The 17,625-nt window shown below is 45.6% G+C and overlaps 1 protein-coding gene across 2 annotated transcripts in view; it reads right to left on the bottom strand.

The window, feature by feature from the left end:
• Window positions 1-17,625, bottom strand: part of ARFGAP1 (ADP ribosylation factor GTPase activating protein 1) — a 45,905-nt gene that overhangs the window by 5,063 nt on the left and 23,217 nt on the right. Inside the window, exons 8-13 of one of the 2 annotated variants that reach the window (XM_063147048.1) lie at window positions 10,979-11,035; window positions 9,420-9,452; window positions 7,504-7,533; window positions 4,929-4,985; window positions 3,433-3,492; window positions 1,931-2,007 (exon numbers count right to left, since the gene is read on the bottom strand). In XM_063147048.1, coding sequence (XP_063003118.1) covers window positions 1,931-2,007; window positions 3,433-3,492; window positions 4,929-4,985; window positions 7,504-7,533; window positions 9,420-9,452; window positions 10,979-11,035 — 314 coding nt within the window. The remainder of the gene's footprint in view (window positions 1-1,930; window positions 2,008-3,432; window positions 3,493-4,928; window positions 4,986-7,503; window positions 7,534-9,419; window positions 9,453-10,978; window positions 11,036-17,625) is intronic. The other variant, XM_063147057.1, reaches the window with a different exon arrangement.

Raw genomic sequence — 17,625 nt, 5'->3', positions numbered from 1 at the left:
CTACTGTAATAATAAATAAATAAAATTAGTCTATTGTTGCATCCAAGCACCAATCTAGCATATCCATAGCCTCATCGGAGGATGACAATGATGATGAGAAATAGAGCTGTGTGTCATCAGCATACTGACGTCAATGCACTCCAAAAACTCCAGATGACCCCATGTAGATGTTGAAAATCATGGGGATAAAACCGATCCTTATGGAACCCTGTATTGCAGAATCAAGGAGACTGAACAATATCCCTCAGGCACCACCTTCTGGAGCTGGCCATCCAATTAGGAGCGAGATCACTGTGATGATGTGCACACTGCTGCCCACACCCAGCTCAGTCAGCCAGCCCAGAAGGATGACATGGCTGATGGTATATAAGAGGCAGAATCTCTCTCAATACCAGTTGCTGGAGAACGCATATAGGGTACTATTGCACTCGTGTCCAGCTTGTGGGCTTCCCATAGGCATCTGGTTGGCCACTGTGAAAACAGAATGCTGGACCAGATGGATCTCCGGTCTCATCCCAGCATGGCTTTTCTATTCTACTATACTATTTAATCTCCACTTTAGATGTGGAAGTTGGGGGGCAGGAGAAGGCTTTACTGCAGCGGTCCCCAACCTTTTTGGCACCAGGGACCGGTTTCATGGAAGACAATTTTTCCACGGACCGGGGGAGGGGGGTTGAGGGGATGGTTTTGGGAAGCCCTCCCCCCCACTCCAGTGTCTGGCTTCGTTTCGGCTGGGTGGGCACCCAGTCAAAGCGAAGCCAGTATGCTTTGGTGGGCAGCTTCGGAACGGTGCGCCTGGAAGTCGCTCTCCCAGAGCAGCTTCCGGCTGGGCACCCCGTTCCGAAGCCGCCCCACCCCACCCCAGCTTCCTGGCTTTGCTTCGGCTGGGCAGGCAAGATGGCGCCCCGCGTCCAGGTACGCTGGGTTGGGGGGGTGAAAGCAGCTCACCTGCGCAGCCCGGTTCCTGACAGGCCATGGACCGGGACCGGTCCGTGGACCGGGGGTTGGGGACCCCTGCTTTACTGTACCCAGTCAAGGCTCCAACTGGAGCCAAATCTGGAAATATAAATTGAAATGACTGCTTAGAAATGCAAGAGAGCGGGGGGAGTTATACGAGACAAGCTTCACCATGCAACAGGAAGCAATTTGTTGCACAAGAGCCATTATGAGGTGACAGTGGAAATACTTTAAAAAATAAATTTCTTCTCTTTTACTGTAGGAATGGAGATAGAGCTTGAAATAAACATTCTGGGATGCCTAATGGAAAGATGGGACATAATCTTTTAAACAGTAAATAAATATTGGTTAATGGAAAACATAAGAGCCACAGTGAGGGATGTATGTCTATGTGGGGGAGGGGAGTAGTTTATTTAGGTGATAAGGCAAATCCTTCTGGCATAATAAATGGGAAACTTTGAGGAGGGTGATTTGGCATGGAAGACCTCATCTGGGGTTTCTCTTGAATTTTATTGACTGGGGCTATGATGGCATGAAGCTGAAGATGGTGGGATTTGAAAGTGTGATTTTGAAGAGTAGAGGTGCTAGTTTACATTTATGGGATTCGCTCCAAACTTAAATCCACTAAAATTGATGGAATTTTAGTTAATGTGACTAAGACCCCATGTCCACTCTGACTAGGTCTGGGTCCACGGTTTACTTATTCCAAAGTTCTACTCATGGTTGGCTTTAAAATGCCACAATTTGCTTCCGAATGGTTGCAAAGGGGCAGAATTAAAAAGGAAAAAAACCCTAATAAAGGGTATTTTTTGAGAAAAGGTGCTTGCTCCCATTGAATTGCAGTATGATCAGTTTAAAAAGAAAGATAAGGATGCCAATGCCCTTTGGCCACAACAGCAGCCAGCACAAAGGATATGCAAGACACGGGACTTTAGGAGCATACACAGCTAGTACAAACAGACAGACAGGATACCTTTCAGAAGACTCATCCGATTTTCCAGAAAAAAAAGTAGTGACATCTCGCCATCCCTTGCTACTCGCTCCCTGGACCTGTGAGAGAAAGAGAATGAAGAGTACAAAGGTCTAGTGTATACACTATGACTAAAGACCCTTAAGGCCTGGAGGAAGAATAGCAGACCTCCATATATAGAGAGATGGCTCATTATCAGCCAATTTAACCCAGCGGGACCTTACGAGAAATAGTTTTCCTAGACGTATTAATATTTCTGAGAATCTGACAGGAAACAGCATTCTTCGGTTAGTGTGTTAAGGCAGCGAGTAAAATTTTCTCTCTACGCTGTCCTTTGTAGGTTCATATCACGGAAAGTACGGTGGAAAGTCATCAAAAGCATAATTCTTCAAATTAGGCAACACTCAGCTAGGAGCTGTTGAGGCAAAGTTGCCAGAGCCTGAGCAAAGCAGGGAAAACCTGAAAACACTTATGCTGAAAGACTCAGGCTGCATGCCATCACAAGGATGGAAATTAAAAATGAAGATGGCAACCGCTACAAAATGCAACAGATGAATGCAACGTGTTCTTGAGAACTGAGTTCAAAAACAATAAAACTATTGAAGCATTAATACTACAAAAATTCTCCAAAAAACGTTATAAAAATACCTCTACCTCTTTTCTGACAACGTTACATCAGACCTACTTAAAAATAAAAGCATTCAACAGAAAAATACCAAAAAAACTAAGAGAAGGCATTAGCACTTACCGGTTTTATTGAGCAATGGCAGCAAGAACAGAAGAAGAGGGGAAGGCATATATATTAGCAAAGTTTAGAAGTATCTGTATTCAACTTAAGCTGTTTCCATATTCCTTTTCAAGCTTTATGGCCAATAACTGGATCACTAATTGCTATGTTCGATAACGCTTCTGTGCTGCCTTTGTTAAGGCCCACTTAAAATTTCCATTCCTCTCCTGTTTGACACAAACACATTTTGGCATCACACAGGAGTTGTTGTTATTATTATTGTCACATTAATGGCACATTTACTATTTTGAAATACTCCTTTATTAGATATTGATGAACACAAGTTCCCCCCAAAAAATGTCCAATTCACACATTAGGCTAGTAATGAATGCCCTATGAGGTCATATTCAAACCTATTTGCAATGCAATCAAATCACTTCACAGTGACTTGGATGTTAAAAGTAACATGTGAATTTGGTCTGAAAGGGGGAGTGGGGGAGAAGAGAAGAGAGCTGCTTGCTAAGGTTGTGTTTAAGCAAGAGAAGTGGGCTCTCCCACACTGGAGGCCTTCAAGAGGCAGCTGGACAGCCATCTGTCAGGGATGCTTTAAGGTAGATTCCAGCATTGAGCAGGGGTTTGGACTCGATGGCCAGATAGGCTCCTTCCAAATCTACTATTCTATTGAAGTAGCCTCTTGTGCCGGATTTCCATGAACAAAAGGAATATGGAGACTGGCTTAATTCATGGCCTCCTAGCTGCTAGGCAGGCCACTTCATACCTTGGAAGCCAAATGTGAGACTCCCTGGGAAACGTCATCCAAAATTTTTCCATCTTTCACCTACATAAATCAAGATGTCCACAGTTAGGCATAGAACAAGACAGCCTGTGAGAAAAGCTAGTTACACTACAAGCAAAACCAAATCTTTCATTTCAAAGACAATGGAGTTAGGGAGAGTAAAACGCTAGTTAAAAGGTTACCTGCCTCCACAAACTGCTGAAATTTGGGGGATGCAAAGGGTTTTGGATCCAACATACTAACCACCCATGAAACAAATAACACAAGGCACTCCATATAAAGTGTGCTTATTAAATGAATGAGGCAATTCTTAGTAGCATAAACTAGGGTTTGGTTTACCATAAGTGCAACTCTGTATAGAATGTTACGTAGCATTCATAGCCTTTTCAAAGAAGTTTGAGAACATCTAAAAGGCTTTATCTACCTTAGTTCAGAAGTTAAGCGACTTATCACACAGTACAGACCTGAATCCTTGAACACCCAAAATAGTATAATTTATTCTACATCTAATTTAGCAAGACGGTGGGTGTCTCCAGAGGGCATTTGCCCATGGATTGAAAACACCCCTTGTGACTTGTGGGAATGCAGAAGGTGGACCACATGTTTGAAGAATGCTCTGAGTCCAAACACCCCTCTATGTGAAAAGCTCATACCAGCCTTCTCTGAGATGCGGAAGCTTTCCACATAGAGGGAGATGTCAACACAAGGATGTTTTCAAACAAGAACTTTCCAATGTCCCTTTTGAGATGGTGAACTCATGCCATAGGGCTTTACTATGTGACCAACAGCACATTTTAATTTGATCAGGGGGTTGGACTCGATGGCCTTATAGGCCCCTTCCAACTCTACTATTCTATGACCTTAATCACATTAACCTTTTGTATACATCATGGTTTTACTATAAAGAAGGGTAGATTTCTTATACTCTTGCAAAGTGTCACAAATGTGAGACTTTGTGAGCAAAAATGTGGCCAGTATAGCGATTAGAGTGTCAGACTAGCACCAGCGAGACCCGGGTTCAAATTCTGATTGCTACATGAAGCTCACTGGGTGACCTTGGGCCAGTCATGATCTCACAGCCTAATCTACCTCTCAGGTTGTTGCATTAAAATTGGGCTGAGGGAGGGGAAGAGAGAAGGGAATCATGTGTGACGCCCTGAGTTCCTTGGAGGAAAAGCAGGATATATGTGTAGTGAATAAATAGCTTGAGACACTTAGACTGTATAGCAGAGAAAGAAGTTAGGAAGGAGATCAGTTTTACGCTGATTTGAATCAGCCAGTCAGGCTGCAGGTATCTTGAAGGGTGAATACCAGAATATGGCATTGACAACACCAACTGGGATGGCTTTTTCAATTGTATCAGGGAGGAATTATACTGACACTATGGAGCCATACAATTCACACTGGAGAAGCTCATGTGGGTAAGTAGGATAACGCATTCAAAATCCGTTAAGTCGTGTATTCATTTCCAAAGTTACCTTTTCCTGTGCAGGTTTGAGAACATTTTCATTTAAAGTCTGACCTAACTCTGAAGCCTAATTAAAAGCAAAATAAAAAGTCAGTTACACTTTTCTTCATAGGACACAACTAACATGTAATGCCACCAAAATTAGTCAGAAGGCTTTCAAAGGGAAAAAAAACCCACAAAGTAGGACAGAAGAGCTCTAAGCTTTGCCTGGTATGAGCGACAGAGTGAGCTTAAAGCACACAAGATGCAAGGTCACAAAGAAAAGAAAAGAAAAATACACCGAATTATACAAGACAACAGGAATGTTCAGTATCTTGAACCGGTTCTTTCAGCAAGCCCCTGCAGCTAGCGACAGAGTAGAACAGCCTTCCTCAACCTGGGGCGCTCCAGATGTGTTGGACTACAACTCCCAGAATGCCCCAGCCAGCTGGCTGGGGCATTCTGGGAGATGCAGTCCAACACATCTGGAGCGCCCCAGGTTGAGGAAGGCTGGACTAGAAGAAAGGATCCTTGCTAAATCACAGGTTACATTAGGGGCACAGTTGCCGCCACTGCATAGGTTCGTTCCCGTACTATTTCAGTAATATGTAAGGAAATTCCACACAAATGGTTTGCTCATACTCTGTGATTACTCAGATGTAGGCACACAATATAGCTCAGATCATGTGGGTTGAAGCTTATACTGCTGCAATAGCATGGGAAGCCATGGGTGATGGCAACTACACTGAAGTACCATGTCCCCAAATGTGATCTTTTCAAAAGAATAAGCACAGCTAGTAATGCAATCCCCGTTTGAGAAGAATTCCTGTTTCTAGTAAATGCAGCAGATTTACTCTTGCATCGAAAAACTATTCCACGACTTAAGAATCATGCTCTTTGCTGAGTTGCACAAGCCATCTCAAGAAACGATGGAACTACTATCTTAGAAGAGACGGAGAAGGCCTGCCATGTCCCAGTAACGAAGTGCCACACAATGTTTTTGACCAAATAAATGAACAACTATAAACCCTCTTGCAATTCTGTATTCTAAGATCTCAGATGTGGTCCATTTGTCTGGAGCGTACGTTTCCTCTCCCCTTTTCTAGAGCTATAGGAACTAATACAACTAGAAAGAGTGTGTTAGTGGCATGAAGTTGTGCCGAGCAGTTTTTAAGGGGGGAGGAATTATTGGCTAGAAATGAAGAGAGAGAGAGAAAATACACTTTTGGCTTCATTCTCTTAATAAGGCCCATGTGGAACTCCCTTCTGCTTCACAGATCTAGATTGGCCAGCTTGAGGATAGGGTCTAGAGCAGATGACCTATGGTCCCTTCAGCTACTACACAAAGACCAAGAAGAAATCTTTGCCCTCTCACTTTTCATTTGTTTCCAAAAACAACATATATTCTTGTTAACATTCCTTAGTAGATATTGAGTATTTAGGGAGGACACCATTAATTTCTCCTTTCTATTCTTTCTTATTCCAAAGAGTTACATGCTCTCTCTTATGAAGTGGTTTGGGGAGGAAGCGTTGCACTGTATATTCCTTTTTATTTTTACGGTGGTGAGTTGTATGCTGAAAAACATATTAAGATGCACATTTCTGCTCCTTAGGGGGGAGAATGATAAGGAAGTAGCTACTCAAGACTCCTAAGAGAGGCAAAGTTGAAAGAACTTCCAAGCAGGGTAAGGCATCAACGGCTACTAGTTCTGATGGCTATATACCTTCAGTATCAGAGGCAGTATATAGAAGGTGCTATTTTACTCACGTCCTACTTTCCCACAGGCAACTGGTCGGCCAGTGTGTGAATGGAATGCTGGAGTAGAAAGACCTTGGTCTGATCCAGCATCGCATTTCTCTGTCCTCACAGCATTAGTTGTCGCCTAATATCCCAGAACCTCATGTGTTCTAACACTGCAGCATTTTGCAGCTGGTATTGGACTACCATGGCTGGCATCCGTTAACTGTTGCCATGGGATACTGCGAACATTCAGAATCTAAACAAGTCCATCTCATCAATGACCTTGTCTTATTCGCTCAAAAATCTGCATAATTTATAGAATATGTGCAATTTATTCTGCTTTAGGTGAAACTGGCAAATCCTTGGCCTATGGATTTTTAAAATTTCTCATGGATACTGACCCCTGTGAAAGAGGGAGAGCACTGATATTTGACAGACCTGTGACTGAATGTTGCAAACCCTTTTCTCCCATTAACGAAACCTTCTGTGGACCGTTTATTACTGACTCCAATTCCAAATGTTTCCCTAATGCAAAAGTATTTCTAACCATACCTTATTCCCGAGCGAATCCCCAACCTCCCCCATAAGCCCGCCATACACACAGCAAATGAATCCTTGACATAAACATTTACAGAATAGGATGGATTGGAATATAGACCTAGGGATTTTTTTGCTTGATGCAGCCTATTTTAAACAAGCTGAAGGAGACATTACAGAAAAATGTAGACAACACCGTTCAACAAAAATGACTTGATTTCAAAGTGTGTGGGGGGGAAAAGAAGTGAAAGGAAAAGACAGCTAGCAGCAAAATGTACGAATTCAGCACAGTAACAAAGCGCCCATGCATGAGAATAGAGGGCTTTACCGGCTCTGCCTGCTGTTTGTGGCCCCAAAACTTTACACCCAGGCAGCACAAGAGAAGAGAGCAAAGGAGGTAGAAGAAGCAGCGTTTAGCAAAAGATCTAAAGCACTCTTTTTTTTTTCTTTCTAGGCAAGAAATCATATTTATTCCTACACCAGTGCCTTACTGACAAGAGAAATGCTGAGTTTGTTGTTGAACATGCCAAACTGAATTGCCAAATTAAATATGTGAGTCAAGGCTGAGAGTTAAGCCAGACTGTAAGCACAAACAAGGCAGCAACAACTCCATTACTAATTGGGGGAATTTGCTGTCATATATGAAAAGCAATGGTGCTGAAGTGGCTTGTCAGTAGAGCTGATTAGTTCATTTATGTGTAGTGCTCTGAATAAATATGCATCTTGATACTAATATGACATTCAACAAGGTTTCAAGTAAGTAACTGTGACTTCTGTGTGGAGGCAGCAAAGGAAAATCAAGGTGAAATCAAAGTTGCCCTATTCTACCTAAGGGGTAAATATCTGCAAGCTTAATAGTCAGACAGAGGCTTAAGACCTGCCAAGGAATATTTACTGCATTTTTCTTTGAAGACACACAAAATTTTAGCCTGGAAGATGGCTACAATTAAACATGAATTATTCTCACTGGACACCGGCAGGCACCTAATACTAGATACAGACCGCAAAGAACCCCAAAACTTTGTTTAGGAGGTACTCTTAACACAGATGTTACCTGTATGAACCAGCTGCTCTAGATGGGAATTATGCAAGAATCCCCCACAACTATGATGGCTTGAAGAAAGGCCTCCACAAACAGACAATCATGAGGCATCCATAGGTACTACCCACATGTGGACAAGTCAGGTACTGCAAATGTTGTGTTTCTAATTGTGTTTTAATGCATTTTATTATTGTTTTAATCAAGGTTTTTTTTTATGATTGTAAGCTACCTTGAGTGCCATTTTTCTTGGTAGGAAAGTGGGGTACAAATCAAATAAATAAATATAAATAAACGGCACCATCATCTGAGCACCTCGGAGCTGTGACTCTATGGCAGTCACACATGCCCACAGGGACTCTGGTATAGTATTAACTAGCACCAAGTAATGATCTATGCAAATAGTGCACAGATCAGGAAGCAGTTCAGGCTCACGGACTATTGTGTAATGATAGCAAGAAGAAGCAATATTTTGGGTTTGTATGGACTTGACTTTTCTGCAACGATAACTACAGGGTACATTACTTTACCTGGAAAAGCTGCTATCCATTATTACGTTGCCCTCGATAAGACTTCTCCCCTGTAGATTTATTTACCTCTCATCAATTACTTTGCACCCCTCCCTTAGGAGAAAGGCTAGATATGGCTCAGAAGTAAATTCAGCAGTCATGGGGTAAAATGCAAAATGTGCACAAATCATTTGGTACAAAAGAGAACACAGAACTAATTCAATTTAATTCTTTGACACAACATCCTCCATTAAAATAAAGGAAGGCAGTGGTCTGGAAAGACACACACTTGACTGCACAGGTCTACTGCTATTTCTTAATATGCTCCAACAGCATGCCGGGGCTAAATGCACAAATGATGAGTTTTACGGATTTGCAGAGTGGATTCCCACTATCAAGTTGCAGATATTCTACAACATGGCAGCAAACCGCTAACTAAACACCTGAAGAGCCAATCGATTAATCCTTTGTTCTCAAGTATGCTTCAAAACATCTATCATCTCCTTCCTAACTAAAGTGAGTACATGATGGTTTGGTCACAATACCTCTGAAACGGGAACCTAATATGCAGTTTCTCCGAGAAGGTCCAGGAGATTGCAAATATTCCAAGAGAATTCAAACTGCTGAGGAAAAGAGAGCCAGTGAAGATTTTTAGTGTTGGGTTAGCCACAGAACAGAACAACTTGAGATAATCACCTTTTGAGTTGCTTGAGATCCAAATTTGGTAGCCTGTTGACAGAAGCACAAATGGTTGAGTTTCGATCTCTTATTCCCCCCTCACGCTTCTCAAAATTGTTCATAACTCCTGCCGTCCAAAGGAAATTTCAACAACTGTAAGGCACACTAAACACTATGCACACAGATTGGCGGCTCCTAAGTCTATCCATCCAATCATTCTTTGCTGCTGTAAGCAATCTGGGTTTGGAGGTGTGTCAACCAGTTCTGGATGGGGCTACACTCCCCCTGAAAGGCTGCGTTCGCAGCTTGGGGGTGCTCCCGGATCCGTCGCTCCAAAAGACAGCCCAGATAGATGCGACAGCCAGGAGTGCCTACTATCAGCTTCGGCTGATACGCCAGCTGCACCCCTTTCTAGAGTCAGAAAACCTAAAGACGGTTGTGCACAGGCTGGTAACCTCAAGGCTCCACTTCTGCAATGCACTGTACATAGGACTACCTTTGCGCCTAGTCCGGAAACTTCAATTAGTTCAAAATATGGCAGCCAGGTTGGTCACTGGTACATGTAGGGGTGACCATATTACACCAACATTAAAATCACTCCACTGGCTGCCATATTTTATTTCCGGGCGAAGTACAAAGTGTTGGTCATTACCTTTAAAGCCCTTCATGGTTTGGGTCCAGGTTACCTGCGGGATCACCTTCTCCCATACAATCTTCCCTGCACACTCAGGTCCTCTGGGGAGAACTTACTTCAGTCAGCCAAAACTAGGCTGTTACTCAGAGGAGCTTTTGTTCTGTTGCCCCCAGACTGTGCAATGGCCTGCCGGAGGAGATTCGTCAACATAACTGTCTCTTTGAATTTAAGACTGCTTTAAAGATTAGCCTTTTCCGGCAGGCCTACCCAGATGAATTTGAAACCTAAGAATTTTTAAAGATGTGTTGATTGTTATTTTGTATTGGTTTTAAATGCTCTTTTAATTAATTTTATGTATTTGATCAGGATCATAGAACAGTATTTCTATGGAATGGGGCTACAAGGCCATCGAGTCCAACCCCCTGCTTAAACAAGATGTTCCCTGAAGCATGATAGAATTTTAAAGAAACAGCTGTAAGAATTTTATTTTATTTTTATTTGAGAACCCAAACATGCAAAACTGAAGCAACACAAGCTAAGCTAATAGCCATGCAATTACTATTACATCATCATCATTATTATTAAACAGTACCGATTGGAGAGCAACAGCATATTTAGAAGATATTGCACTGCTAGTTCGTAATTTAACATTTTAAGTGCTACTGCTATAAATCTTGTATGTGGCATAGATCAACCAAATGCTGTTAGGTGATAAAATTATCGTCATGTGAATAAGTGGTTAATAAATAATCTAAATTCATTCTTGGTTAAATCAAATCAAATGAAGAAACCACCCAATACCCATCACTTTATATGCGTGCGTGTGTGTGTGTGTGTGTGTGTGTGTGTGTGTGTGTGCACGTGGCCGAGGTTTCTGCCTGGAAACAACGAACAAACAAAAACAGAGTTTAAGTGGAATGGCTTCATTTGCTGAATTACTTACACCCTCTTTAGCTGCGGAAGCAAACTTGCTTGCTCCAGTTGTAAAACTGCTCCATCCCTGCAAGGAGAGACAGATACTAAGTATGCCTGCTCCGTGTAGACACCAGATTAATGCACAATATATTCAGTTCGTTTGTTCATAAATTTACACAAGGGCCAAAATTTGTGCCCCAAAATATCAACCTTTACTGCCCTGTAGCATGAGATCCATGGGCTTATCCATGATGATAGGATGGTGGGGGAGAAAAAGGGGGGAAATTCCTTGGATGCTCTATTTTCCAGATCTCAGCTGCTATTTCCAAGTCCCCAGTTCTTCTCCCACTGTTGATTCAAGTTTAAGCAACTACCTCTCTACAACACCTCATAAGAACATAACAACATAAGGAGAGCCATGATGGATCAGACCGAGGGTCCATCTAGTCCAGCACTCTGTTCACATAGTGGTAAATCAGCTGTCGACCAGGGTCCCACAAGCAGGGCACGGGTGCAACAGCACCATCCCAACCATGTTCCCAACATACTGGAAACTTACTGCACTTAGCCATCAGAACTAGTAGCCATCAATATCCTCCTCCTCCAGGAATTTATCCAACCCCCTTTTAAAGCCATCCAAATTGGTGGCCATCACTACATCTTGTGGTAGTGGATTCCATAATTTAACTATGCGCTGTGTGGAGAAGCCCTTCCTTTTATCTGTCCTGAATTTCCCATCAATCAGCTTCATGAGATGACCCTGTGTCCTAGTATTATGGGAGAGGGAGAAAAATTTCTCCCTATCCACACCGGGCATGATTTTGTACACTTCTATCAAGTCTCCCCTCAGCCTCCTTTTTTCAAAGCTGAAGAATCCCAACTGCTGTATCCTTCCCTCATAGGGGAGATGCTCCAGCCCCCTGATCACTGAATTTCTCTTTTCTGCACTTTTCCACTTCCTGCCCTGCCTCACAACACCCATTTTTTTAACTGGTTGTTATGCCCAATATGGCATTATTGCTTATGTAAAATGAAGTCAAAGGAAGCAGCTACTTTAACTACTGAGTCTCCTCAGATCCCTTTCTAAGAAATATATACGTCTAGTCAGAGACCCCTTTTATTTCCAACCTAATTTTAAAAAAATGATGTGAAGGATTGGGAAAGTGGGAGTTAAATTTACTGAGGTTAGGCTGAGGCTTCACACCTGGAGGCTATCTCCTGCCTAGGCTAATTGGGCTTTGTGTGGGAAGAAAGGACCGACTCCCTCATTAGGAGACAAACAGATAAAAGCTAATGGGATTAAGCTGGGGGTTGGTCTTTAGCCCTGAGGCTATGGATGTCTACGGTTGCCCGGTTAGGGGACTGGGAGAGCGTTAGGAAGCCGTACTTTGGCTGTGAGCTGGTTTTTTCTAAAGGCAAGTTGGTCGGTTTGACCAGGGAAGGGGAAATTTAGTGGACTGACTGTCGGTTCTTGTATGAATGGATTTATGGGTGGTTTTGCCTGACTTGTATTTGTTTTATCCATTCCCTACCCCCATTCCCTCTTATGTTCTGTTCTATGTACTTGTTTATATCTGTTACTGACCTAGTGCCTATCTAATAGCTGTCTTTTTAAAAATAAACCTTTTATTTTGGCTACTTCGGGTGTTGGTGTGTTTTATTCCAAGGGAGTACTGGTTCTTTGGGTGCAAGCAAGCGGGGAAGAGACCCTGAGGAAGGACTGATTAACTCGGACTTCCATTACATGGTGGCAAGCTGTGGGATAAAAGAGCCAGTATTTTTTGGAATAAAAGTGGTGTGTGTGTGGGGGAATAGGAAATTTTGGAAAACCAGACGCAGTTAAAGTTGGCTAAAAAGCAGGCTGCCATGAGTGAGCCTGGGAATATAGGGAGGCCTGTTCCGGCTGCGAGTTTAAGCGCACCAGAAGGTTTGCTGATAACGTTGGCGGAGACGGCAGGGAGCCCGTTGTCGTCGGTGCCGCCGTCCGAGGCTGGTGTGGTGGGGCAAGGGTTGAGGCGAGTGGAGGATGCCGACCCGAATGTGGAGCAGAGCCTCTTGGATACGGATAGCGGAAGCGACCTGGAGGAGTCGTGGAGGGCCGCGGAATATCGCCGCCGGGAACGGCGGAGGCAACGACGGCAGGAGGAGTTCCAGCACCAACAAATGGTGGCTATGCAGTTGCAAATGAGGGCATTGCAGCTCCAGTTGGAGGAAAGTGAGAGGAGCCGGGGGGCTGTGTCGGTTAATCAAAAGCTGTTCCCCACTTTCCGGTCAGGACAAGATATGTTCTCTTTCTTTTCCCTGTTTGAGACGGCGTGTGATGATCAGAGGGTGCCGCTGACGCAGCGGATGGCGGTGCTGCGGGCCCAAGTAAGTGGGGAACTGGCGGATGTGTTGGGCACTATCCCGAAGCAGGATGCTCAGGACTATGAGAAATTTAAGGAAACTGTCCGCCAACGCTTCGCCCTCTCGGCAGAGAGCTGCCGTCAGAAATATCGAGCTATTAGATTGGAGCCGAAAGAGACTTGTGTGTCGCTGGCGGATCGGATTACAAGAGCGATGGAACAATGGGCGGCGGCTGCGAAGTTTGTCCCTCTTGCTCCTATGGCGGAGGTACTGAACATGGAACAATTTTATGCCGCCCTCCCAGAGGATTTGGCTGCGTTGGTGAGTGACCATCGCCCCACTACTTTGCGGGATGCTGCCCTGCTAGCAGATCAGATGGGGGTGTACCGGCGGAAGGAGGCGGGACGAGCCAGCCTGCCCAAGCGAGGAGGAAGTGGAGCCGTGCCAATGGCGTCACCGGCGAGTGGAGGGAAGAATGGGGCTGCTGGCCCAGGTTGGCCGCCTCGGGGTGAGCGGCGAGGGAAAGAGGACCCCCCAAGAGCAACATCTACGCTTGTGATCTCCGGTTGCTTCTATTGTAAAGAAGAAGGCCATCTGAAGAGGGATTGTCCCAAGTTGACAGCCCGGAGACTGGGGGAGAACCTTGCCGCCCCTAAGGTGGGCAGAGTCCACGCTCCTTCCCCGAGAGAGAGACCATCTGGCTCTGAGGAGGCGACAATGGGGCTGATCCAGCCGGGGCAGGTGGAGTGGAGTCAGCTACATTTTTGTAAGTCTATCAAGATCAATGGGACTGTGCGGTGGGGGTGGCGTGATACTGGCGCTTCCCTTTCTGCTATTGATCAGAAATTGGTTCGGCCGGATCAGATGCTCCCGGGGCAGAAGTATACAGTTACCCCTTATAGTTCTCCCCCAGTTTCCTTACCACTGGCCAGGATTCCTGTGGAGTATGAAGGGTGGAAAGGGCAAATGACTTTTTTGGTACATCGGAACTCCTTGTGGCCCGTTCTGTTAGGGAATGATTTGGCCTACTTGGCTGCCAAGGTGGGGGTTGTTACTCGAAGTCAAACGCACCAACGGCCGGTGGAGCAGGGAACACAGAAAGTCCCTGGGCGTGGAGAGAAAGAAGATGCTGGAGCACCCAGTATAGGGGATCAAGATCTGGATCAACTTTTCCCTGAATCATTGGAACCCCCTCCATCGCCTACGTTAGCGCCAGGCGAAGATACCTTCGGGCAGGGGGAGTGGGGCTCCGAAGAAGCTATCCGTGATGCCCAAAGGAGTGATCCGTCCCTGGCTGGGTGTCGGGAGGAGGCGGAACGGGGCATTGCTGCTGTTACACCTCAACATGCCACGCGGTTTTACTGGCAGAAGGGAGTTTTGTATCGTGAATTTGCCCCAAAAGGGGTTGGACAGCGATGGACCCTGCAGCGCCAGTTGGTCGTCCCTCAGGGGGTTCGGCAGACAGTGCTGCAGTTGGCCCATGCCACGGCGTGGGGGGGACATCTGGGCGTGAAAAAGACCCGGGATCGGGTTTCCAGGGACTTCTACTGGCCTACTATTGCTCAAGCTGTTAAAGATTTCTGCCGTTCCTGTGATACCTGCCAGCGGGTGGGGTTTAATCGAGATCACCCGAAGGCGCCCCTGCACCCTTTGCCGACTGTAGAGACCCCTTTCGAGCGGATTGGATTGGATGTGATGGGGCCATTCTCCCCTCCTACCCGAACCGGGAAGAGATTCATTCTGACTATTATCGATTTCTCAACGCGATATGCGGAGGCAATTGCTTTAAGATCTATTACTGCTGATGCTTTGGCTAAAACCCTGCTGTCTGTCTGTTCCCGTCTAGGAATGCCGCGGGCTGTCCTTTCGGATCGGGGCCCCGGGTTTGTTTCCCAGCTGCTGCAGAAGATGTGGGACCTGGGCGGTGTGGAGCATGTTTTTTCTGTCCCTTACCATCACCAAACTAATGGGTTGGTTGAGAGGTTCAATCAGACTTTGGGAAAGATGGTGAGGGCGTTTGCTGTAAAACATCCTACGGATTGGGATCAAGGACTCCCCATGCTAATTTTTGCTTATAACGATGCGATTCAGGAGAGTGTCGGGTTTGCCCCGAATGAGTTAATGTTCGGGAGGCGGGTACGGAGCCCCCTTACCCTCCTACGGGAGGAATGGGAGGGGAAGGTGGAAGGCAGCCCTCAGTCGGTGGTGGGCTTTATGCAACGACTTCAGAGCCTACTACGAACTATTCGGGGGGTGGCGCAGAAGAACTTGGAAGGTGCCCAACGGAACCAGAAGGTGTGGTATGATCGGGCTGCCCGAACCCGTACCTTCCAGCCCGGCGACCAGGTGTTGGTTCTTAAGCCCGTGAAACCGGACAAACTGTCGGTGAAGTGGGAAGGCCCTCTAGTGGTCAAACAGCGGTTGGGGGATGTGAATTATTTGTTGACTTATCCGGGAACAACTCGACAGCCTAAGGTGTTTCATGTAAATATGCTAAAGCTGTATGTTGATCGACATGATTTTGTATTTGGTTTAAAGGGGGAGGTGGAGGGACCTGTGGATTTGTTGGAAGAATGTCAGAGGCCTGAAGGGGTGGAATGTGTGGTCTTATCCCCCTCCCTTTCAGCCGCACAGCAAATGGAGCTGAGGCAAGTGTTGGGGGAATTTCAGGTTTTGTTTTCAAACCGCCCAGGGCGGACTTCTTTGGCTAAGCATTCGATCTACACGGGGAACCATCCCCCCATCCGGTCCTTGCCCTATCGGGCGGTAGGACAGCATGCTCTCGATATTGAAAGAGAACTACAGGAGATGTTGGAGTTGGGGGTGATTCGGCCCTCCCAAAGTTCATGGTCCTCCCCAGTTGTTCTGGTGGCTAAACCACAAGGACAGGGAGTTCGTTTCTGCATAGATTACAGAAGGATCAATCAGTTGACCCAGTTGGATCCCTATCCTATGCCCCGAACGGATACGTTAATCGAGCAGCTGGGGGGGGCAAAGTTTATTACTACTCTTGACCTTACCAAAGGATATTGGCAGGTCCCTTTGGACGAAGGGGCGGCGGAAAAATCGGCCTTTGTGACTCATAAGGGGCTATTTGAATTTACAGTCTTACCTTTTGGGGTAAAGAATGGACCGGCCACGTTTATGAGATTAATGGATGGATTGTTGGATGGATTGGGGAATTTTGCCTGTGCCTATTTAGATGATTTGGCTATCTACTCCCAGACGTGGGAGGATCATCTGTACCATATCCGGCAAGTCTTACAGAGGATTCAGCAGGCTAATTTGACCATAAAAGCGTCAAAGTGCCAGTTTGGTTTAGGGGAGGTAGTGTACTTGGGGCACCAAGTGGGGGGAGGAAACATCAAACCCTTAGAGGCCAAGATTCAATCGATTCGGGACTGGCCTATTCCCCGGACTAAAAAACAGGTTCAGTCCTTCTTGGGGCTTGCGGGGTATTACCGTAGGTTTGTGCCCCATTTTAGTGCCGTAGCTACCCCTCTTACCGATTTGTGTCAGAAACGAAGACCAGTGCAGGTACAGTGGACTTCTGCCTGTCAGCAGGCTTTTGATCTGTTAAAAGAGAAGTTGATGTCTGCGCCTATCTTATTGGCCCCTGATTTTCATAAGGCGTTTGTGGTACAGACTGATGCCTCAGATACTGGGATTGGAGCCGTGCTGCTGCAGGAGGGGTCGGATCAGCAGCTGCACCCTGTGGTGTATTTGAGTAAGAAACTGTTATCTAGGGAAAGGGGGTTGTCTACAATTGAGAAGGAGTGTTTGGCCATTGTCTGGGCTTTGGGAAAGCTACGAGCTTATGTGTGGGGTCGACCTTTTAAGCTCCAGACCGATCACTCCCCTCTTTGCTGGCTGGCTCGAATGAAGGGGACGAATGGGAAGTTGTTGCGATGGAGTCTTGCTTTGCAAGATTATGATTTTGAAGTGTCCCACATTCGAGGTCGAGATAATATTCTAGCTGATGGATTGTCCCGAGCTTATGGGGTTGAGGAGGGAGAGACTGGTTAAGTGAATCTTTTTTTTTTTTGAGATAGAGATCTTGAGGGATTAACCCTCAAGTCTCATCTTTCAAAGGAGGGCGTGTGAAGGATTGGGAAAGTGGGAGTTAAATTTACTGAGGTTAGGCTGAGGCTTCACACCTGGAGGCTATCTCCTGCCTAGGCTAATTGGGCTTTGTGTGGGAAGAAAGGACCGACTCCCTCATTAGGAGACAAACAGATAAAAGCTAATGGGATTAAGCTGGGGGTTGGTCTTTAGCCCTGAGGCTATGGATGTCTACGGTTGCCCGGTTAGGGGACTGGGAGAGCGTTA

This window comes from Elgaria multicarinata, chromosome 1, assembly GCF_023053635.1.
Source record: "Elgaria multicarinata webbii isolate HBS135686 ecotype San Diego chromosome 1, rElgMul1.1.pri, whole genome shotgun sequence".
Lineage (NCBI taxonomy): Eukaryota > Metazoa > Chordata > Lepidosauria > Squamata > Anguidae > Elgaria > Elgaria multicarinata.
The sequence above is the reverse complement of the archived record's forward strand: the minus strand, read 5'-3'. Positions and strand labels throughout refer to the sequence as shown.